The sequence below is a fragment of the Pan troglodytes genome, chromosome 4 (assembly GCF_028858775.2).
Source record: "Pan troglodytes isolate AG18354 chromosome 4, NHGRI_mPanTro3-v2.0_pri, whole genome shotgun sequence".
Classification (NCBI taxonomy): domain Eukaryota; kingdom Metazoa; phylum Chordata; class Mammalia; order Primates; family Hominidae; genus Pan; species Pan troglodytes.
Window position 1 is genome coordinate 52,169,177 of NC_072402.2, and position 25,187 is coordinate 52,194,363.

The 25,187-nt window shown below is 41.4% G+C and overlaps 1 protein-coding gene and 1 non-coding gene across 10 annotated transcripts in view; both read right to left on the reverse strand.

Moving 5' to 3' along the window:
* Window positions 1-25,187, reverse strand: part of IPO11 (importin 11) — a 221,483-nt gene that overhangs the window by 175,532 nt on the left and 20,764 nt on the right. For all 9 annotated transcript variants that reach the window (XM_063811213.1, XM_054684345.2, XM_054684346.2 and 6 more), the window contains exons 2-3: window positions 12,570-12,713; window positions 6,915-7,015 (exon numbers count right to left, since the gene is read on the reverse strand). In XM_063811213.1, the coding sequence (XP_063667283.1) occupies window positions 6,915-7,015; window positions 12,570-12,713 (245 nt within the window). The remainder of the gene's footprint in view (window positions 1-6,914; window positions 7,016-12,569; window positions 12,714-25,187) is intronic.
* Window positions 6,716-6,820, reverse strand: LOC112207325 (U6 spliceosomal RNA). The gene has a single exon (XR_002941754.2). It is a non-coding gene; the product is annotated as a U6 spliceosomal RNA (small nuclear RNA).

A 25,187-nucleotide genomic window follows, 5' to 3' on the forward strand; every position in this document is an offset into this window, starting at 1 on the left:
CCCTAATTGGTTCTGGTAAATGAATAAGATTATTTCTATTACTTGTACACTGGCACATCAGATAAGTCGGAAGCATAAAATTCCTTCGCAATTGAATAAATGGGAAGCACCACACAGTAAGCAAGAGGAAATAAGACAAATCCAGGTAATTAATATATTTGATGTTCACTTTTACTGATGTAAAAATAGTTGCCTACGAAAAAAAAACACGGCTTAAAAAAATCTATACAAGTAAATATTGCCACTCCATTGGCTTCTTTCATAAAATCTGTGTGAGATTATTCTATGGGGCAAGAGATTCAGAATCAGGGAATATCTGGGATGGGTGACTTATCAGAAATCAACTAGCTTAAACCTTTCATTTTAAACATCTCCGAAAAGAATAAACACAATACTAATAATTTTGACTGCGTATGAGAAAGGAAAATAGAAAGCTACTGGACAGGAAAGGAGAACACTACTGTATAAGACTGTATACATGTTGAATACATACGTATGAATGTGTTGTTAATTTTAAAATTAAGGCCAGGCACAGTGGCTCAGGCCTGTAATACCAGCACTTTGGGGAGGCCAATGCAGAAGGATCGCGTGAGCCCAAGAGGTCAAGGCTGCAGTGAGCTATGATCGCACCACTGCACTCCAGCCTGAGCAACGGAACAGGTCCTTGTCTCTTAAATATTTTTTTAAATAGTAAACGTACATTAAATTTTAATGCCTCATTTTAAGGTTTTTCATTCTGGGTATCAGAATTAAATTAATTAAATTAAATTAAAGCACACTACAACAATAGCATTAAAGACAAGAGGGATTACACGGAATTAACGTATTACTACAAGGTTCTGGCATTAACTAGAAAAAGTAAAGGGCCAGCCGTCATGGCTCATGCCTGTAATCCCAATCCTATGGGAGGCTGAGATAGAAGGACTGCTTGGGGCCAGGAGTTCAAGATAAGCCTGGGCAACATAGCAAGATCCCATCTCTACAAAAAATTAAAACTAAAAAACATTAGCAGAACATGGTGGCATACACCTGTAGTCTGAGGTACTCAGGAGGCTGAGACAGGAGGATTTCTTGAGCCCAGCAGTTCGAGGCTGCAGTGAGTTATGATTGTGCCACTGCATTCCAGCCTGGGCAACAGAGCAAGACCCTGTCTCTAAAAACAAAACAAAACAAAGTTTTCTTAAAAAAAGTAAAGTACTAATACAAGAATATCAAGGGTCCATGTTATAATCACTTAAGTAATGAAAACATACTAAACATTTTAGAGTAAAATTGAGTAATAAAAAATGTCTCGAATATAGTTGTCCTCCCTTACTTTCCATGGTTTCAGTAATCTACCATCAATGAAGCAGATTCAATGAATGGAATGGAAAATTCATAGGTTTTGAATAGCGTAGCATCCTGAATAGCATGATGAAATCTCATGCTGTCCTGCCCTGTCTGGCCTGGGACATGAATTATTCCTTTGTCAAGCACACCCATGCTGTACATGCTACCTGCCCACTAGACATCTAGTAGCTATCTTGTTATCAGACTGAAAAAAAAAAAAAACATACTAAATAAAGGACTCAGGACTATCTGCAGTTTCTGGCATCCACTGGGAGTCTTGGAACCTATCACCTGCAGATAAGAAGAAACTACTGTAATCCAAAGTAAAGCAAGAAAGAAAAAAAAGGGGACAAATAACAAGACACACAGAAAACAAAGTGTGAGGCTGGACACAGTAGCTCACGCCTGTAATCCCTGCACTCTGGGAGGCCGAGGCAGGAAGATCACTTGAGGCCAGGAGTTCAATACCAGCCTGGACAACATGGCAAAACCCTGTCTCTACTAAAAATACAAAATTTAGCTGGGCGTGGTGGCTCACGCTTGTAATCCCAGCTACTCGGGAAGCTGAGGTATGAGAACTGCTTGGATCTGGGAGGCAGAGGCTGCAGTGAGCTGAGATGGTGTCACTGTATTCCAGCCTGGACAACAGAGCAAGACTCTGTCTCGAAAAAAAAAAGAAAAAGAACAAAGTGTGGGCAGATTTAATCCCAATATATTAGTAATTACATTAAGTACAAATGGGCATAATACCAAAATTAAAAGACATTTATGATAAAATTGGATGGAAAAACAAATCCAAAGCCGAGCGTGGTGGCTCATGACTGTAATACCAGCACTTTGGGAGGCCAAGAGAGTTGGACTGCTTGAGCTCAGGAGTTCGAGACCAGTCTGATCAACATGGCGAAACCCTGTCTCTACCAAAAAATACAAAAATTAGCCAGGCATGGTGGCACGCACCTGTGGTCCCAGCTACTCCAGAGGCTGAAGTGGGAGGATCACTGGAGCCTGAGAAGTCGAGGTTGCAGTGAGCCATGATGGCACCACTGCACTCCAGCCTGGGTGACAGAGCAAGACCCTGTCTCAAAAAAAAAAAAAAAAAAAAAAAGAATAAAAAAACAAGGGTACAATCATAATGCAATGGAGAAAGAACACATGTCCCTACTTCACATAAGCACCTTGTACAAGAATAAATTCCAGATAGATCATACACCTAAAATAGAAAAGGAAAACAAAGCTTTCAGTAGAAAACAGAGTATTTTCATGACCACAGGTTGAGCAAAAATTTCATAAATAGGCTGGGGGCACTGGCTCACGCCTGTAAATCCCAGCATTTTGGAAGGCCAAGGTGGGAGGGTCACTTGCAGTCAGGAGTTCAAGACTAGACTGGGCAACATAGCAAGACCCCATCTCTACAAAAAAAATTTAAAAATTAGCCACTGGCGGCACACACATGTAGTCACAGCTACTCAGGAGGCTGAGGCAGAAGGGCTGCTTGAGCCCAGGAGTTAGAGGTTACACTGAGCTATGATTGCATCACTGCACTCTAGCCTGGGCAACAGAACAAAACCCTGTCTTCTTAAAAAAAAAAAAAATTAAAATTATGAACCAAAAGAAATAATCATAGGTAATTAAATTAAACTTCATTAAAATTAAGGGCTTCTGTTCATCAAAAGACATCATGAAGAAAGTGAAAGGCAAGTCACAAAGTTGATTTTTTTTTTTTTTTTTGCAGTCAGAGTCTCGCTCTGTTGCCCAGGCTGGAGTACAGTGGCATGATCTCAGCTCACTGCAACCTCTGCCTCCCAGGTTCGAGATTCTTCTGCCTCAGCCGGTTCAGTAGCTGGGAGTACAGGCTTACACTACCATGTCCAGCCAGTTTTTGTATTTTTAGTAGAGATGGAGTGTCATCATGTTGGCCAGGCTGGTCTCGAACTCCTGACCTCAGGCGACCTGCCCGCCTCGGCCTCCCAAAGTGCTGGGATTACAGGCATGAGCCACTGCACCTGGCCTAGGAGAAGATATTTGTAATACGTATATTTGACAAAGGACTCGTATCCAAAATAAAAGTCTCATAAATCAATAAGATAACCCAATTTTTTTAAATGTGCAAATAACAGACCCTTCACAATAGAGGATATCCCAATGACCAATAAGTACATTAAAAAGTACTCATCATTCATAAAGAAAATGCAAACTAAAATTACTAAGCTCACCAGAATGACTAAAATGAAAGATCAGACCAAGTGCTGATAAGAATGCAGAGCAAATACAAACACTTGTATGTTGCTGTGGAAGTGCAACCTCGTACAACCAGCCAAGAAAATTAACAATATCTACTAAAGTTGAACACACATGTGACTATAAATAGTAATAAAATACACATGTGTGCAAAAGTTTCTGGAGTGCTATAAGTGTTCTATCTAGTTCCAAGTGGCAGTTACACAGGTGTCTTTGCATTATAAACATTCAAACTACACCCTTCATTTGTGTACTGTTTTAAAGTCTGTTATACATTACACTTCAAAGAAAGTATTTTAAAACCTTAATGACTTACTCAAAGTTAATAAACAAATGAGAAAACAAGATTAAGATAAACATTCAGGTCATTAAAAATGATCTCTCTAATCCTTTTATGACTATGCTATACTTTCCAACTTTAATAGTTCCCTTCTACTATCAAACCCCTGACATAATGTGTTCTCCTACAATATTTTGCTTTAAACTTGTAATTGAACTTTCTTTTATGCCAAGGAGCCAGGTTCAGCAGTTTGCATAACTCTAACTACAATAAAAGTGTACAATGACTATCTATCAAAATAGATTATGCAAAAAAATATACAGATGATACTGACTTACGATGGGGTTACCTCCTGATAAACCCACAGTAAATACAAAATGTTGTAAGTCAAAAATTTATTTAATATATCTAACCTACTGAACATCATATCTTAGCCTAACTTACCTCAAACATGCTCAGAACACTTACATTTGCCTACTGCTGGGCAAAAGCATCCAACACAAAGCCTATTTTATAATAAAGTAATAAATATCTCATGTTAATTTATTGAACACTGTACTGAAAATGAAAAATACTGTATTGAAAGTGAAAAATAGAATGGTTGTATGGGCACTTGAAGTACAGTTTCTACTGAATACATATATATTGTTTTCGCATCATAGTGAAGTAAAAAAAAAATCATCAAATCAAACAACCATAAGTCAGGGATTGTATACATATTAAAGAAACAAGCCATTAACCTGAAGAAAATTCACATCTTTAACAATTCTCCAATAATAATTAACATTCCACCTTTAATTTTATGCATGTTATCATTAGATGAATTGAAACTATATGTCAAGCAGAAATTGGACAGTATTTAATTAATTAGGACCCAGATACACTGCAATGTATATGGTAATGGTAACAAGCTTGTTAGTTAATTCTCATTCTGTGAAAATGGTTAAGAGTAGGATCTATATAAAATGAAACTGGTAAGTACAGAAACAAGCAACTTTTTAAAAAGTCTTAAGTTTATAAGTTCAATTACTAAACTGCCACTCGTGCTCCAGCATCCTCTCCTTTCCAGCTTTTATTTCAATATACACTAAAAGAGACAGCTTGGGATTTAACTACCTAATATTGTATAAATTATCTCATAACTTTTTAAATTGAAGCTAAATTCTAGGTTCTAATTCATTATGTAAAAGTACAACATGAAATATTTAATAATTTACTTTCCCTTCAAAACAACCATTTATATATATATTTACATGTATGTTTATATATATATACACATATATATGTCTCTCTCTCTCTCTCTTTTGAGACATAGTCTCACTGTGTCGCCCAGGCTGGAGTGCAGTGGCACGTTCTTGGCTCACGGCAACCTCTACCTCCCAGGTTCAAGTGATTCTCCTGTGTCACCCTCCCCAGCAACTGGGATTACAGGCATCCGCCACCACGCCTGGCTAATTTTTGTATTTTTAGAAGAGGTGGGGTTTCGCCATGTTGGGCAGGCTGGTCTCGAACTCCTGACCCCAGGTGATCCTCGACCTCCCAAAGTGCTGGGATTACAGGTGTGAGCCACCGTGCCCAGCCAAGACAATCATTTATAATTGTATCCTTTATATAACCACTAAAACAAAATGAATTTTAGGAGACACGTAAAATTTAATTGGACAAAGCAGTAGAAAAGTGCTGCTGGGCCATTGCCTATAAACAAATAATGCACATTTTCTCATCACTACTTACCATATTTCTCTCCAAAATTATGAATTAATCCTATGTAAAAAATTACTCCGGCCGGGCACAGTGGCTCACACCTGCAATCCCAGCACTTTGGGAGGCCAAGGCGGGCGGATCACCAGGTCAGGAGATCGAGACCATCCTGGCTAACACAGTGAAACCCTGGCTCTACTAAAAACACAAAAAATCAGCGGGGCAAGATGGCAAGCACCTGTAGTCCCAGCTACTCGGGAGGCTGAGGCAGAATGGCCTGAACCCGTGAGGCGGAGCTTGCAGTGGGCCGAGATCGTGCCATTGCACTCCAGCCTGGGCAACAGAGCGAGACTCCGTCTCAAAAAAAAAAAAAAAAAGAAAAAGACATGTCTGCTTTAAGCCATAATATAGTATCCCAAGTGCAGCCTGAAAATATTCTTGTTGTTTCCAATATTATTCAAGGATATGTTTTATATGCATTTTGAAGTATTCAGACTGAGAAAAAAGGTCTTACGGCTTTTAAGAATTTAGAGAGCTATAGTGCCATCTACTGGAAAACACAGATTATGTTACTTCTTAAGCAAAATTCACTACCATATTTTCTATCAAACAAATCCCAGGGTCATGTCTACAATGATTTTGCATTGATTATATAACATGTAAAATTAACTACTAAATCTGTTAACCACGTACATAGCAGTTATAACTGAATACTAATGTGATTACAAATGTATACTACTCCATCCCCACCATAGAGAAAGAATGCATAAGACTCAGAAATTAACACCTAGCTGGTTCAGAGTTGACCTGGGATTTCCTTCTGAATGGCTTTTTTTTTTTCCAAATCCTAACCTTATATTTCTCTTTTTTCTTGAGATGGGGTCTCTCCATGTTGCCCAGGATGATCTCAAACTCCTGTGCTCAAGCAATCCTCCTGCCTCAGCCTTTTAAGTGGGTAGGACTAAAACAGAGGGCTTTTGTTCAACATGACTCACTCAGCATGATCCTTGCAAGCAGAGGGCCAACATCACACGCACACGCGCACACACGCACACACACACACACACTCAAACGGAAAACCATGAAGAAAACAATAATATAGCTGTTGATTTGTCATTAACTAAATAGAACACTTATTCAGTAGTAAACACTTTTTTTGCATTTTTTTAAAATATCAAACACTTCACAAATCTCCACATCATCCTTGCACAGAGACCATGCTAATCGTCTGTATTGCTCCAATTTTAGTATATGTGCTGCAGAAGTAAGCGCTAACACATCCTTTTACATAAACAAGTACATTCTTACACCTTCCTGAATTTGGGAAGGATTATACTCAAGGAATAGGGGAAGTGATGGAACTTACTGAGGTGCTACACGTCTCCAGTAGCGATCAATTCCATGTTTAAAATACAGTACAGCAAGCCACCTTACATTTATATCCAAAGTGTGGTTGGTGAAAATATTCTATAAATAAAAAACATAATATTAGAATTAGCACGGAATAAGTAAAAAGTATAATTAATGTACCCACAATAAAGTATGGACAGATCTTTGTTTTGTTTTTTTTGTTTTTTGAGACAGTTTCACTCTCGTCGCCCAGGCTGGAGTGCAATGACACGATTTCGGCTCACTGCAACCTCCGCCTCCCAGGTTCAAGCGATTCTCCTGCCTCAGCCTCCCAAGTAGCTGGGGTTACAGGTGCCTGCCACCAAGCCCAGCTAATTTTTTGTATTTTTTTTTTCGTAGAGACAGGGTTTCACCATGCTGGCCAGGCTGGTCTCGACCTCCTGACCTCGGGTGATCCATTCGCCTTGGCCTCCCAAAGTGCTGGGATTACAGGCATGAGCCACCACACCCAGCCTGGACAGATCTTTTAATTAAATTTGTTTATGTTCTATCACTACATATATCATATCGATATTTATGAAGTATATATAGTTCTACAATTCATATAAGAAGTATACCTGCTGAGTTGTATGTTAACTGTTCAAAGCTGAGTAACAGACATGTAGAGTCATTGTACTATTCTGCTTTAAGGTGTGTTTGAAAATTCCCCTAGTAAAAAAATTAAATTCAGAAACAAGCAAACCTAATTATTTTTCAAATGAATACCATAAGCCCATACATATTCAATAAAATATATAACTTCCAAATTAGAAAAAGTAGGCCCACTACAGCATAGATTCAAAGATTCTAAGGAGTCAAGGCCCCGGGGTTGTTAATACATGCTATGAAATAAAACTATTTCATAGTACCCTCCTTATCAAAACAATTATCCTTGTAAATAAGTTTGATAAAGCTGGGCGCGGTGGCTCACGCCTGTAATCCCAGCACTTTGGGAGGTCGAGGCAGGCGAATCACGAGGTCAGGAGATCGAGACTATCCTGGCCAACATGGTGAAACCCCATCTCTACTAAAAATACAAAAATTAGCTGGGCGTGGTGGCGCATGCCTGTAATACCAGCTACTCGGGAGGCTGAGGCAGGAGAATAGCTTGAACCAGGAAGGTGGAGGTTGCAGTAAGCCGAGATCGCGCCACTGTGCTCCAACCTGGTGACAGAGTGAGACTCTGTCTCAAAAAAAAAAGAAAGTTTGATAGCAGAACATTTTTAAGAGATATAAAGCGGCCGGGCATGGTGGTTCATGCCTGTAATCCCTGTACTCTGGGAGGCCGAGGCAGGTGGATCACCATGAGGTCAGGAGTTCGAGACCAGCCTGGCCAAAATGATGAAACCCCATCTCTACTAAAAATACAAAAAATTAGCTGGGTGTGGTAGCGCACATCTATAATCCCAGCTGCTAGTAGGCTGAGGCAGGAGAATTGCTTGAACCCAGGAGGCGGAGGTTGCAGTGAGCAGAGATTGCACCACTGCACTCCAGCCTGGGCAACAAGAGCAAAACTCTGTCCCATTAAAAAAAAAAAAAAAAAAGGCCAGGCACAGTGGCTCATGCCTGTAATCCCAGCACTTTGGGAGGCCGAGGGGGACAAATCACCTGAGGTCAAAGGTTCAAGACCAGCCTGACCAACATGGAGAAATCCCGTTTCTATAAAAATACAAAATTAGCCAGGCATGGTTGCGCATGCCTGTAATCCCAGCTACTTGGGAGGCTGAGGCAGGAGAATCACTTGAACCCCGGAGGGGAGAGGATGCTGTGAGCTGAGATCGCACCATTGCACTCCATCCTGGGCAACAAGAGTGAAACTCTGTCTCAAAAAACAAGAGAGATAAAGCTACATGTGATGTGAATAATCTCAACTCAACATTAACCATTACTCAAAAAAAGTATTCATTATGTTAATCCAAATAATAATAATGACTATAATTATACTATGTCTCAGACCAAAAACAACTCAAATTCCCAAAGGTGACCTCTTAAACCTTGTATAGGAAAACACCAAAGCCAAAAATGATGTGGAAGTATGTCCTTTGCTATAGAAAAACATTTATAAGTTTTTTTTTTTGAGATGGAGTCTCACTCCCGTTGCACTGACTGGAGTGCAGTGGCGCAATCTTGGCTCACTGCAACCTCTACCTCCCGGGTTCAAGCGATTCTCCTTCCTCAACCTCCCGAATAGCTGGGATTACAGGCATGCACCACCACTCCCGGCTAATTTTTGTGTTTTTAGCAAAGACGGGCTTTCACCATGTTGGCCAGGTGGGTCTTGAACGCCTGACCTCAGGTGATCCACCTGCCCTGGACTCCCAAAGTGCTAGGATTACAGGGGTGAGCCACTGTGATCAGCCAAGTATTTTTTTAAAAAGGAATGCAGGCTGGGCGCAGTGGCTCACGCCTGTAATCCCAGCACTTTGGGAGGCCGAGGTGGACAGATTATTTGAGGTCAGGAATTAGAGACCAGCCTGGCCAACATGGTGAAACCCTGTCTCTACTAAAAATACAAAAAATTAGCTAGGCATGGTGGGAGGGCGCCTGTAATCCCAGCTACTCAGGAAGCGGAGGCAGGAGAATCGCTTGAACCCAGGAGGCAGAAGTTGCAGTGAGCTGAGATCACACCACTGCACTCCAGCCTGGGCAACACAGCGAGACTCCACCTCAGATTTAAAAAAAAAAAAAAAAAAAAAAGGGACGAACACTATACAGCCAATTTTAGAAAATCATGTCTAAATACAAAAAAAAAGAAAAAAGATTACAAATATAGTTGTGTAACTCACATTTATTCCTTCGAACCACTGGCAACTGGGTGCAAGTCCCTCTTTTGGGTCTCCATTATAAAACATGCACTTCTTTTACCACATTAATCACATTTGATCTTCACACTTTACATGTCCACCTTCTATACTAGATTGAGTCTTGTCTTACGCCTAGAATCTAGCACAGTGCCTGGCAAAGCAGAAACTTCCTAACTTTCTATTGAGCAAATGAGTGAATGAATGGAAGTAATGTGGGAATATTGTGGAAGTTGGTGGATCTCACTCAGTCTATCTCAAATACACTTACAAAAATAAGAAAAGTCAAGCTGCAGATGTCAATCCAAGTAGAAACGTCCTATAAGTACTCTGAAAAACAGGACTAGAACATAAGCCTGAGATCATGTATACAAATACAGGAGTCTCCTGACTAGAATGGACAGCTAGGTAAGATCAAATGTACCTAGATAGCGAGTACAGGGGGAAAAGGAAGACTAAAACACAGCAGCTTTTTAATCTACTGTAAATATAATCTGTTCCATCTAAAAGAAATGTTATATCCCTCTAAGAAGAAAATTACAGGTAATAAAAATAAAGACATTCGGAGGCCAAGGTGGGAGGATCATTTGAGCCCAGGAGTTTGACATCAGTCAACAAAGCAAGACCCTGTCTCTACTTAAAAAAAAAAAAAAAAAGACTGGGCCAGGCGCAGTCGCTCACGCCTGTAATCCCAGCACTTTGGGAGGCCAAGGCAGGCGGATCACAAGGTCAAGAGATTGAGACCATCCTGGCTAACACGGTGAAACCCCATCTCTACTAAAAATACAAAAAAATTAGCCAGGCGTGGTGGCGGGCACCTGTAGTCCCAGCTACTCGGGAGGCTGAGGCACGAGAATGGCGTGAACCTCGGAGGCGGAGCTTGCAGTGAGCCTAGATCACCCCACTGCACTCCAGCCTGTGCAACAGAGCGAGACGTCTCAAAAAAAAAAAAACCTACGCACTTAGTATTATTAATAAGGTATAGTTATTAATACATAAAAAGACAACAGTTAAGCAATGCCTATTGGTTTTTAAGGTCCAGCAGTAATTAAAATAAGAAATTCTGAAAGTGTTTTATATTTTGGCCAGAAAAAGCACAAGACTATAATAATTATAGAGCATATTCATTTAAATAAGCGTAAGGAGAGTAAAGATACTCAAGAGATTTTTTTTTTTTTTTTTTTTTTGAGATGGAGTCTTACTCTGTCGCCCAGGTTGGAATGCAGTGGTGCAATCTCCACTCACTGCAAGCTCTGCTTCCTGGGTTCACACCATTCTCCTGCTTCAGCCTCCCAAGTAGCTGGGACTACAGGCGCCCGCCACCATGCCTGGCTAATTTTTTGTATTTTTAGTAGAGACGGGATTTCACCGTGTTAGTCAGGATGGTCTCAATCTCCTGGTCACGTGATTCGCCCGCCTTGGCCTCCCAAAGTGCTGGGATGACAGGCATAAGCCACCACACCTGGCCCCGCTGCTCCCCCCCCTTTTTTTTTTTGAGATGGAGTTTCGCTCTTGCTGCCCAGACTGGAGTACAATGGCACGATCTCAGCTCACTGCAACCTCCGCCTCCTGAGTTCAAGCGATTCTCCTGCCTCAGCCTCATGAATAGCTGCGACTACAGGCGTGCGCCACCACACCTGGCTAATTTTGTATTTTCAGTAGAGATGGGGTCTCAGCATGTCGGTCAGGCTGGTCTCAAACTCCTGACCTCAGGTGATCCACCCCCCTTGGCCTCCCAAAGTGCTGGGATTACAGGAGTGAGCCACTGCACCCGGCCCTACTCAAGAGATTTTCTAAAGATTTATACTATGCCTAAAATTTACAAACATGATGCTAGGATTACATAAAGAATAAGATGTTTTCTTTAGTATCTTTTAAAATCAATCTTTTTTTTTTTTACGATTCTGTTACTGAGCCAAACAGCCATCTTTTTCGTTATATTCAGGATAACAAGTCTGACTTTAAACAATTTCCCTTACTGTCATGAACAATATCTTCTTCAATTTAACCAACAACTCAAACTTTTTTAGCCAACAAGTTAAAATATATATGACAACTGCTATCATTTATTTTATTTTGCAAGATATAATAAACAATTTTGCTCTGATTCTATGACCTGGTCACAAATACTGAGTCAGTTTTTAACGCAACGGGGAGCTTTGTTGCCCTGACCAGAAGCTAAACCTCAAACAGTAATCAGAGTTCTCAATTTCTCAGAAGAAAAGTATAAGGAAAGTGTTCAACACAAAAAGACTTCTTTCATTCTGGCATTGAGAAAATAATTTTGATTAATTAGTCAAAAACTTTGAACTCCAATAAAGGTTTATTTAAAGCACATATTGTTAATTAATTATACAATTTCCCATTATATCCAAGAAAACATCAGCTGTGTCAAGAGAATGAAATTTTTAGATGAGAAAAGAAAACATTTTAAAGTGAAATACACGGTACACCTGACATTGATGCTGCAATGTGGAGACCTGAACAACTATGACAACATAAATTACCTGGGGTAGGGATAAAGACAAAATATGAAAGAGTGCTACCTAGAGTCCTGATAGTAGACACTTTTAACATACTAAAACTGAAAATCATCACAGTTTTGCCTTCTGAGCAGATGCTACATATACCTAGCTTATTTTTATATTTATCAATAAATATTTATTTAACACCCTTAAGAAGTCATAAAGTAATAAGATAATGGCAAAGGCATCAGCAGCCAAACATTTGAATCTATTTCACTAAACTACCAATAAAACTAGGGTTTTAAAACAAATTAATGTTGTCTCATTTTATTAAAAAGAAAAGCAAACAATTTTAGAACAACTTACCAGCAACACTGAATAGAAACCTGGCTGTGTCTCCCACTGCTTCAACTGCTCCTCAGCTGGTTTTAACACAGCAGTATCCTGACTGGTGGCCTGTGTTAAGACCTGAAGAACAACAGTGCTGGCACTATTGAGATCCATGGAAACCTGGCAATGATAAGTTAACATACTTGAATATGTATTACAAGTAATAAAAAATTAACAGTAAAATAAATGGAGACAAAAAGCTTTCATGTTCTGAATTACTCCCATTCATCTAATCCTTCATGTTCTGCCTTTCTATCTTTTCTAAGTATACCCCATACTCATCCTTAAAATTCATAATCAAATTATTTTTGCTTAAATCAATTTATTCCTAAAGGAAACTCTCTTTCATTGTTCCATAAATAGAAGATAATAAATTGAGGGAGGGGAGATACACACACAAACTTCAAAGTTTCTAAATTCTGAGTAAGTACCATTACGTGCCCAAGACTAAGCATAATGCCTTCTGTCTTCGTTTTAAAAAGGAGATTAATAAGTGTTATAAAAGTATTAAACCATACAGTAAGTAACACCTAACTTTATCCTTGACAAAATCAGAAGGAAGAAAAGAAAACTGCAAAAGAATTGCTTTGACTTGTTAGTAAAGTACTCTCCAACATCATCTTACGTGCCACCAATGGTACATCTCCAAATCATTTTAAGAAACATACAAAATGAAATGCTATGGGGAAAAAAGCCAAACTGACCTATTAAACAAAAATCTAAAACCTAAGTCAGAAAGGATCTTAAGGGCTGGGTCATCTAATCCTATACTATGTAGCTGAAGCCATTCAACAAACACACAATTTCTTGATTTTGTTGAATTCTCCGGGATTCTGTTTCTAATCGCCCCCAAAATTGTATATACAATTCTATACTTAGCAAGTATGTATAGTTATTCACAATATACACGTACAAAATATAAGGATTAAAATTGAAAGCTAAAAATATTGACAGAAAATAAGTCGAATTTCTCAGTGCAGGGGTGACAGGGAATAGCGTTGTACTGTATTGATACAGCTTAGTGACAGTGGCTATCTCTGTGACCGAAGAATGTTCCAGACAGTAAAAGTCTGAAAGTTATTAGCCTATAAAGAATATACCCAAAGCAAATGAATTCCTTTGTTAAAATAATTACAATTAAATTGCAGTGAAATGGCAAGATTCCAAATGTTGATTCAACAAGAAATCTGACCTAGATTACCTTTTAGGGAAAATCAACCATTTCAAAACCTATGTAAGTAAAGCAGGGCTAATCAAAAACACAAAAATTTCATTGTACCATCTTAAAAAGGGCCTAATAACTAGAATCTGAAAAATACCAAGTTACTGATAGAGTTGGATTAAGATTTGATTTGATTTTGATTTATTTTTTGAGACATCGAGTCTCACTCTGTCACCCAGGCTGGAGTGCAACAGCACAATCTCAACTCACTCCACCTCCCGGGTTCAAGCGATTCTCCTGCCTCAGCCTCCCCAGTATTTGGGATTACAGGCGCACACCACCAAGCCCAGCTAATTTTTGTATTTTTAGTAGAGACGGGGTTTCACCACGTTGGCCAGGCTGGTCTCAAACTCCTGACCCCAGGTGATCCGCCTGCCTCGGCCTCCCAAAGTGCTGGGATTACAGGCATGAACCACCATGCCTGGCCAGATTGAGGTTTTTTTTTTTTTTGAGACCGAGTCTTGCTCTGTTGCCCAGGCTGGAGTACAGTGGCACGATCTCGGCTCACTGCAACCTCTGCCTGCCAGGTCCTTGGCCACCCAAAGTGCCGGGATTACAGGCGCGAGCCACCATGCGCAGCCCAGATTAAGATTTTAAATTTCTGTCACCCAGGCTGTAACACAGTGACGTGATCACTGCTCACAGCAGCCGCGGTCTCAAGTGATCTTTCCACCTCAGCCTCCTAAGTAGCTGGGAACACAGACATGCACCACCAGGCCCAGCTAATTTTTTTATTATTATTATTCTTATTTTTTGTAGAGACAAGGTCTCGCTTTGTTGCCCAGGCTGGTCTCAAACTTCTAGGCTCAAGCAATCCCTCCCCAAGTGCTGGGATTACAGGCATGAGCCATGGCATCTGGCCTAATTTTACATTTTCTAGCAGCCACGTTAAGTAGTAAAAAGAAGTATGTAAAATTAATCCTAATATATATATTTTACTACAGCTGCTCTGATATATATATATACATATATATATATTTTTTTTTTTTGAGACAGCGTCTCACTCTGTTGCCTAGGCTACAGTGCAGTGGTGCAATCTCAGCTCATGGCAACCTCTGCCTCCCGGGTTCAAGTGATTCTCCTGCCTTAGCCTCCCAAGTAGCTGCAACTACAGGCACGAGCCACCACGCCCAGCTAATTTTTGTATTTTTAGTAGAGACTGGGTTTCACCATATTGGCCAGGATGGTCTCAAACTCCTGACCTCAAATGATCCGCCCGCCTCAGCCTCCTGAAGTTCTGGCATTACAGGTGTAAGCCACTGCACCAGGCCTAATAGTGTATTTGACTCAATACATCCAAAATGTTATCATTGCAACATGTAACCAATATTTTTTAAATATACTGAGATATTTTACTTTTAATACTAAATCTTCAAAATCCTGTGTATATTTTACACTTAAAGCACATCTCATGGCCAGGTGTGGTGGCTCACACCTGTTAATCCCAGCACTTTGGGAGGCTGAGGCGGACAGATCGCCTGAGCCCAGGACTTCAAGACCCACCTGGGCAACAGAGCAAAATCCCGTCTCTACAGAAAATACAAAAATTACCCAGGTGTGGTGTGCACTTGTAGTCCCAGCTACTAAGGAGGCTAAGGTGGGAGGATCACCTGAGCCCCGGGAGGTCCAGGATACAGTGAGCTGTGATCACGCCACTGCACTCCAGCCTGGGCAACAGAGAAACCCTGTCTCAAAACAAACAAACAAACAAAAAAGACTGACTGCAACTGAGTGTGTCACTTTAGACTGGGTATTCAGTGAAGGCTTCTGAGAAGTGACATTTATGAGAGACGTGAATGACAAGAGAAACCCATGCGAGGATCAGAAGGCAGAGCTTCAGACGGGGAAAACAACTAGAAAAAAGGCCTTGCAATTAGAAACAATCTGAAGAAAGCCAACATGACTGACACTTAGTGAGAAAAGGGGAAAGTGGCGGAAAATGAAGTTGGAGAAAAGGGCAGGAACAAATGGGGCAAAATAAGGTGTCTAGGCTTTTCATATAGGTATAAAAATAGACGCAGGATAGGAAGAACATAAATATATTGCTATCAACATATGAAAGGAAAAAAGCTCTACCAGAACTCGTCCTCATCCCACCCCCTCCACCAAAGAAATAAAGATAAAAGTCACAGCCTTGTTTTGGGCTATTCCTAAAAAAATCACTGACTACTGCCAACCCTCAAAGCAATTTTCCCCTAGAGCAAAGATTGTGCAGAGAACATAAATGCACACAGCAAAGCAATCCTTACCCTCACCATTTTTCCTGTTCTAGTGGAATCTGCTAGAGTTTCCCATCCCTGCCTCCTTCCAGTATCTGCCCCATCCAGGTCCTCCCCTTGCTTTGATCCTTGCTCCTAAGAAGCCCATCCAGTCTGGCGGGGAAGAGCTCAGTTCATACATTTTTGGGGCACCTATTTTGTGCCAGACACTGTAGTAGTTGTTAGGATAAGAATCAGAAGAGTCTCTGTTGTCTACCCAAAATCTGTGGGCTACTGGGGTGAGAGGCAGAGGAAGCTACTCTTATTGTTAAAACAAATTGTGAAAAGTACATTTCTACCATACCAGTTGGCGCCCAGAGTATATCTCCCACACAGAACCAATATACGAACGTGCCTACAGTTGGAAACATAAAAATGCTCATTAAAAGAAACAAGTAAACAAAAGAAAACTCAGCATCTTTACCTGCTACTAACAGATTTATCAGACCTGCAGTGACTTCAATTTCAGCCATACATAACAATGTTCTTCAGAATATTTGTATTATCTGTGTTTGTCATTAGTTTTAGGGCATTTCACACATACAATAACCCCAGCAAGTCTACTAAATGCCAACACTTTAAGTAGACTGACTTTAAAAAAAAACAAAAAGGTGCCAAAATTAGAGTAAAAACCGAAGAAGAGTGTTCCAAAATAAAAAGGTTCCCAAAGTGAAATAATTTATTCAGGCATGGGTAAATAACCCATGCTAAAACCATTAAATGAAAGAACAGTTGTTGGGGAACAGAATGTTCCCAATGTGTCCAAGTATCACTCCACAGATTACTTGCTAATTGTAATGAATAAACAAATCTTTAAAATAAAGAAATCCATCTTCAGTCGCCAGCTTAACCAACAGAGTAAATTCAGTTATCAACAACAACAACACAACTTGACCTTAAGTGCCTCCTGATATGATGAAATACGCAGCCCACAGTCTCGCCTCTGAAACATCAAAAACGGTCAACATTAATCTAACCAAGACTGGGCCTAACTTCCAGTTTAAAAGAATTAGAAGAGAAAGAATATTTCTGGAATGATGACATAAGTAGCTCCACAGACCCTCTCCTCAGGGATACAACCCTAACTGGTGAAAATTATAAAAAGCTCAAAGTCTCTGGAAAATGTCTTAACCACATACAGCAAATACAGAAACATCTATGTGACAAATATTACTAAATCTTGGAAGGAATAGTAAGAATCTGTGACTTTTGAGCCACAAACCCAGCCCTACCCCACAATGTGAGGAAGCTCTACTCCAGGGACATAACAGCCAAGAACACAGGGCTCTCTCTCACCCTAACTCCCAGCCAAGGGCTACGGTTTCTCCCCAGAACGGGTAGCCAGCCAGCCAGTATTTCTCATACACCCCAGCTATATGCTGCAGAAATTCTGTACCAGGCAAACACAGCTAGAGGTCTAGGGCTCTCTTCTTCCAGCCAGGCACCACTCCTGCGGCAGAAGCTCTACCACAGGGCAGCAGGCAAAGAATAGTGAGCCTCTATCACGTCCACAACAGCTTGCTCAAAGAGCAGAGGTACCACACCAGGATAAATAAAGTACCCAACTCAAGTTTGGCCGTTTGCCACTCAGCAGTCAAAGTATGGTGTGGTAAAAGGAAAGTAGCTTTTACTTAAGTGTTAGTAAATGGGAAAATAGCCCAGCTCAAGCCTCAAAGGAACCATTTCAGTTTTTTCGGGCTGAGTGAAGGGGTTTAAGAAGAAAAACTTGGTATAAAAAACATACGGGAGTGGTGCAGCAGGGTACAGGTCTGCATGCCGTATGTATGTATGTATGTTTGTATGTATGTATGTATGTGAGTCTTGCTCTGTCACCCAGGCTGGAGTGCAGTGGTGCAATCTCAGCTCACTGCAACCTCTGCCTCCTGGGCTCAAGCGATTCTTGTGCCTCAGCCTCCTAAGTAGCTGGGATTATAGGCGGTCACCACCAAGCCTGGCTAACTTTTATATTTTTAATAGAGCTGGGTTTCACCATGATGAGCAGGCTGGTCTCAAACTCCTGGCCTCAAGTAATTCGCCTACCTCAGCCTCCCAAAGTGCTGGGAATACAGGTGTGAGCCACTGCGCCTAGTCTGCATGCCTTGTTTCAATGGCTATCTTGAGTAAGCCGGTGGTACAGCTGGCATCATCTTGACTTTAGCCTGGTGGTGGTAGACTATCTGTAACTCCTCCTAAGCAGGAGGATTCCACAGCTGAATCTCTATGCCTGATTTGTTTTAAAATTAGCCCCTGGAAAAATCGCTTGAACTCAGGAGGTAGAGGCTACAGTGAGCTGAGATCACCCCACTGCACTCCAACCTGGGTGACAGAGCAAGACTTCGTCTCAAACAAACAAACAACAAAAAATAGCCCCTGGAATTTCTAAGCAAGCGCACAATTAGATAAGTGAGTACTGTGCACAGAAGTGCCTGGTGGGAAAGGAAGGAAAATGAAGAGTTTTAAAATACACTGTAAGGCCCAAATGTGGTAGCTCACACCTGTAATGCCAGCACTTTGGGAGGTCGAGGTGGGCGGATCACTTGGGGCCAGGAGTTCAAGACCAGCCTGGCCAACACAGCAAACCCCATCTCTACTAAAAATATAAAAAATTAGCCAGGCGTACCGTGGCACATGCCTGTGGTCCCAGCTACTCAGGAGGTTGAGGCACAAGAATCACTTGAATCCAGGAGGCGGAGGTTGCAGTGAGGAGAGTGCACCACTGCACTGCAGCCTGGGTGACAGAGACTCTGTCTCAAAAAATAAAATAAGGCCAGGCACGGTGGCTCACGTGGCTCACACCTGTAATAGCATTTTTGGAGGCTGAGGCGGGAGGATCACCTGAGGTCAGGAGTTCAAGACAGCCTGGCCAACATGGCGAAACCCCGTTTCTACTAAAATTCAAAAAATTAGCCAGACGTGATGGTGCACGCCTGTAATCCCAGCTACTCGGGAGGCTGAGGCAGGGGAATCGTGTGAACCCAGGAGGCAGAGGTTGCAGTCAGCCAAGATTGCGCCACTGCACTCCAGCCTGGCGACAGAACAAGGCTCTGTCTCAAAAAAAAAAAGAAAAAAAATTAAGTAATTAAATTAAATTAAATACACTGCTAAACTACTTTCTGAGATTAAGGGGCCTGGCATGGCGGCTCTCACCTGTAATCCCAGCATGTTGGGAGGCTGAGGCGGGCAGTTTGCCTGAGCTCAGGAGTTCAAGACCAGCCTGGGTAACATGGCGAAAACCCATCTCTACCAAAAATAGAAAAAGTTAGTCAGGTGTGATGGCACACGCCTGTGGTCCCAGCTACTTGGGAGGCTGAGGTGAGAGGACTGCTTGAGCCCTGGAGGTCAAGGCCCACTACTACTGCTATAATCAAAAAGATAATGATCCGATCAATGGTGTCCAGCTTTTTAAAAGAAGATAATGAGGCATCAGTAAGGAGAAACTGTAACCCTCATGCATTGCTGGTGCAAATGTAAAATGGCGACTTTGGAAAAGTCTGGCAGTTCCTTAAAATGTTAAACACAGAATAACATATAACATAGCAATTCTACCTTTGGACATATAGTCAAGAGAAATGAATATGTCCATACAAAAACTCGTATACAGATATTCACTGCAACATTATTCATAATAGCCAAAAACTGACAACTTAAATATCCATCATGTGATGAATGGGTAAATAAAATGCGTATTTCAGCCAGGTGCAGCAGCTCACGCCTATAATTCCAGCACTTTGGGAGGCCAAGGTGGGCAGATCCCGAGGTCCAGAGTTCGAGACCAGCTTGGCCAACATGGTGAAAACCCATCTCTACTAAAAATATAAAAATCAGGCCAGGCGCAGTGACTCATTCCTGTAATCCCAGTACTTCGGGAGGCTAAGGCAGGAGGATCACAAGGTCAGGAGATAGAGACCAGCCTGGCTGACACGGTGAAACCCCAACTCTACTAAAAATACAAAAAATTAGCTGGGTGTGGTGGCACATGCCTATAGTCCCAGCTACTCGGGAGGCTGAGGCAGGAGAATCGCTTGAACCCGGGAGGCAGAGGTTGCAGTGAGCCAAGATCGCACCACTGCACTCCAGTCTGGACGACAGAGCGAGACTCTGTCTCAAAAACACACACACACACACACACACACACACACACACGAAAATCAGCCGGGCGTGGTGGTGTGCGCCTGTAATTCGTTACTCGGGAGGCTAAGGCGTGAGAATCACTGGAACCCAGGAGGCGGAGGTTGCAGTGAGCCAAGATCACGCCACTGCACTCCAGCCTGGGCCACACAGTGAGACTCTGTCTCAAAAACGAAAATTAAATTAAATTAAAATAAATAAAATAAAATGTGGTATTTCCATACAATGAAGTATTATTTCACCTAAAAAGGAATGAAATCCTGTAACATACTAAAACATGAATGAGCCTTGAAAACATCACCCTAAGCAGAAGAAGCCAGTCACATAAAACCACAAGCTGCATGATTCCCATTTATATGAAATATGAAGAACAGGCAAATTTATAACACAAAGAAGTAGATTAAGTGGTTCCCTAGGCTGGTGAATTGGGGGAAAATGTGGAGCAACTGCTATTTGGAACGATGAAAATGTTCTAAAACTGACTGTAATGATGGTTGCACAACTCTGTGAATATACTAAAAACTACTGAATTGTATACCCTTTTCAGTGGGTGAATTACACGGACTGTAAATTATAGCTCAATAAAGCTGGTTTTTTTAAGTGCTTTGATTATGTAAATGTCAAAATCCACAAGAGATGGCCATGTGCAGTGGCGCAAGCGTAATCTCGGCACTTTGGGAGGTTTAGGCAGGAGGACAGCTTCAGTCCAGGAGTTGGAGGCCAGCCGGGGCAGCATAGTGAGACCTCAACTCTACAAAAAATAAAAAACAAAAAGTTTAGCCAGGAGTAGTGGCACAAACCTGTAGTCCCAGGTAGCTACTCAGGAGGCTGAGTGTGGAGGAGCCCAGGAGTCTGACTTGCAGTGAGCTAAGACTGTGCCACTGCACTCTAGTCCAGGCGACAAAGTGAGACCCTGTCTCTAAAAAAAAAAATGTTTTCAATTTTTTTTTAATGTGACTTATAGCCAGGCGCGGGGGCTCACGCTTGTAATCCCAGCACTTTGGGAGGCTGAGGCAGGTGGATCACGACGTCAGGAGTTCAAGACCAGCCTGACCAACATGGTGAAACTTCGTCTCTACTAAAAATACAAAAATTAGCCAGGTGTAGTGGCGTGCATCTGTAATCCTAGCTACTCAGGATGCTGAGACAGGAGAATCCCATGAACCTGGGAGGCGGAGGTTGTAGTGAGCTGAGATCGCGCCACGGCACTCCAGCCTGGGCGACACAGTGAGACTCCGCCTCAAAAAAAAAAATAAATAAAATGTGACTTATATAGGCCAGGCATGGTGGCTCACACCTGAATCTCAGCACTTTAGGAGGCCAAGATGGGAGGATCACTTGAGCTCAGGAGTTCAAGATCAGCCTCGGTAACATAATGACACCCTGTCTCTTTAAAAAAAAAAAAAGTGTCTACGGTTTCAACAACAATTGATGTTAACTCAGGGCCAAAAAGATCAAGAAATTAAAACAAGGTGAAAGAATGTAAGACTTCTGGCATAAGACAAGGAGGTTCCAAAGATACTGGTGTGTACTACAACATCTGGATTCATTTCAGTTTCTCAGCAGAAGTCTGGCAGTTTGGACAAGAAAATTCTTTTCTGTGCATGCATTACAGGTTGTTTAGCATCTCTGTCCCTGCACACTATATGTTATTAATACCTCAAACAGACTGACTAAAGATGCTTCCATATATTTCCCAAATACCTTCAGCTAAAAGAACCACCAGGGCTACCGATGTATTCCCTATGACACCAGCCCCCAACCTTTTTGGTACCAGGGACTGGTTTCATGGAAGACAATTTTTCCACAGATGGGGCGGGGCAGTGGAAGAGGGGTAAAGGGCAGGGGGGGATGGTTTCTGGATGAAACTGTTCCACCACAGATCATCAGGCATTAGTGAGATTCTCATAAGGAGTATGCAACCTAGATCCTTTGCATGTGCAGTTCACAACAGGGTTTGTGCTTTTATGAGGATCTAATGCTGCTGCTGATCTGACAGGAGGTGGACCTCAGGTAGTAATGCTCACTCTCCACCCACTGCTCACCTCCTGCAGTGTGGCCCAGTTCCTAGCAGGCCACGGAATGACTGATACTGGTCCATGGCCTGAGGGCTGGGGACACCTGCCCTATGACACTTCATGCAGACTGTCAAAAACTGGTTTGTTTGGGAGGAAAAAACGCACAACAAAATATATGTGACATCAAGGAGAGAAGCTATTTGCTTGCTTTCTCTTCCCTACTCCTAAAACATCAAATCTACTCAAGAGTTTCAAAGGACCTACAAACTTCTGCTTGGAGTTTTCAAAAAACCTGCAAACTCCTGCTTGTTAGAAATGCATCTGGAGGGCACGGTGGCTCACGTCTGTAATCCCAGCACTTTGGGATGCCGAGGCAGGTGGATCACCTGAGGTAAGGAGCTCGAGACCAGCCTGGCCAATGTGGTGGAACTCTGTCTCTACTAAAAATACAAAAAAATGAGCCAGGTGTGGTGGCGGGCGCCTGTAATCCCAGCTACTCGGGAGGCTAAGGCAGGAGAATGGCTTGAACCCGGGAGGCAGAAATTGCAGTGAGCCGAGATCGCGCCATTGCGCTCCAGCCTGGGCATCAAGAGCAAAACTCCGTATCAAAAAAAAAAAAAAAAAAAAACAGAAAGAAAAAAGAAGTGCATTTTGAACTACAAGTTTAAACCTGTCTAAACCAATCATAACTTAAAAATATTCTCTCTTAGTCTGTTTTGTAACTAGAGAAATATATATAAAAAATAAAAATTAAAATATAAAATATATATATAATACTATACAAAATAAAAACACCTACAAAAAGACAAGCAGTAAACACATCAAATTATAAACAATAGTTGTGTTAAGAAAGCTCCAGCGGTTATCATTCTTATAGTCGACACACTTTAATAATGAAAAAATACATTTTTTAAGGCCAAGAGTTTTCATTTTACATCTGCTTAAATTTCCATAGGAATTAGATATTTGCTTTATTTCTCTTCCTTTCTCCAAAAACATCCCAACTTCTCAAAGAGCTGCAAATCATTACGTATTTCTCTTGTTAAGCACATATCAAGTAGGTAATGTAGTCAATAACTGCACTCTCATGAAATTTCAGGAGAGGAAGTTTACAAACCTAGTCTTCAGTAGCACAAGTAAGTAAGCAATAGTTTGTTTGTTTGTTTGTTTGTTTTGAGACAGAGTCTCACTCTTGTTGCCCAGGCTGGAAGACTATGGCACAATCTGAGCTCACTGCAAGCTCCACCTCCTGGGTTCAAGCAAATCTCCTGCCTCAGCCTCCCAAGTAGCTGGGATTACAGGTACCCGCCACCACGCCCAGCTAATTTTTGTGTTTTTAGTAGAAACTGGGTTTCACCATGTTGGGTAGGCTGGTCTTGAACTCCTGACCTCAGGTGATCCACCCGCCTTCGCCTCCCAAAGTGCTGGGATTACAGACGTGAGCCACCACGACCAGCTGGTAAGCAACAATTTTGTCATATTATCTGGATTTGTGAAGGCAGTGTTTACCAAGAGTCAATTCTCCTCACCCAGGGGACTCTGAGTCTTATAATCAAACAGCAGGGGTTTTATGTTTTGTTTATTCTCAAATAGCAGTATAGCTCCAAATAGTCATGACTATTAGGTACTTAATGTTCTTACTATTTGGTGTTTATAAAGACGATAGTTTAAAATACTTAAACAGTCTTGGAAAAATCAAACTAACCAAAACAGTCTAATGTATTATTTACTTTCCATTAGGCTCCACCTACTATATACACTTCTATATATTGTGTACACTTGTATCACATAAAAGGAAAATACATTTGTATTTGTTAGCAATCGTATCTTTACTTTCATTTCTAAGTCTTCTCCATACCAGTTCCCACAGCAACTTGCTTCTTTCTTTACCAGATAATGTACTATTGTTTCTATCATTCCTAAAGCTGTAAAAATAATTTGAATTGGCCAGGCATGGTGGCTCACGCCTACAATCCCAGCACTTTAGGAGGCCGGGGCGGGTGGATCACCTGAGGTCAGGAGTTTGAGACCAGCCTGAACAACATGGTGAAACCCTGTCTCTACTAAAAATGCAAAAATTAGCCAGGCATGGTGGCGCTCGCCTGTAATCCCAGCTACTCGGGAGGCTGAGGCAGGAGAATCGCCTGAACCCAGGAGGCGGAGGTTGCAGTGAGCCAAGATCGCACCATTGTACTTCAGCCTGGGCAACAAGAGCAAAACTCCATCTTGAAAAAATAAAATAAAATAAATTGAATAGTCTGCAGTGCCACCTGATGGTAAGAAGTACCACATTCCAAAGAGTATGTTCCTTTCCCCCCAAGGAGGGTTGGAGGAAGCGAGGAACTTTAGAATTCTCAATGACCATTTGAGCAAGACAACCATCTGGAAATGTAACAGGGATTACAGGGTTCAGGAGGATAGAGCAAAGAATGCTGAGCTCCTGAGAGAAAGAAATGAATGGGAGCCTAGAGAGTAATGCAATGCGAGAAAGATGAGATTCAAAACAAAAACAAAAACCTCACCTTGAGGCAAAATATGACACCTAAGAACTTCCTTACAGCACTGCTTCTACTTCTATAGTTAGATATTGCATCACTCTACCAAAAGAAAATTTGAGGTAAAGACATGAATGTGTTTTTGAGTTCTACTCAAGGTAAATATGAAGTAATTTTTTAAAATATAATAATAAAGGCAATGTCTAGCATAAAGGAGACTGAGAAACCATGGAACAAGAACAGACAAGAGTGACAGGAGTAAAGGAATAAAATCACCTACTGATTCACTACAATAATTCCACATTTAAGATAAGAACAAATATTCAGATTGGGTGTGGTGGCTCATGTCTGTAATCCCACCAATTTGGGAGGCAGAGGCAGGAGAACTGCTTGAGCCTAGGAGTTCAACACCAGCCTGGCAGTCCGGGCAACATGGCAAGACCCCATCTCTACAAAAAATAAAAATTTAAAAA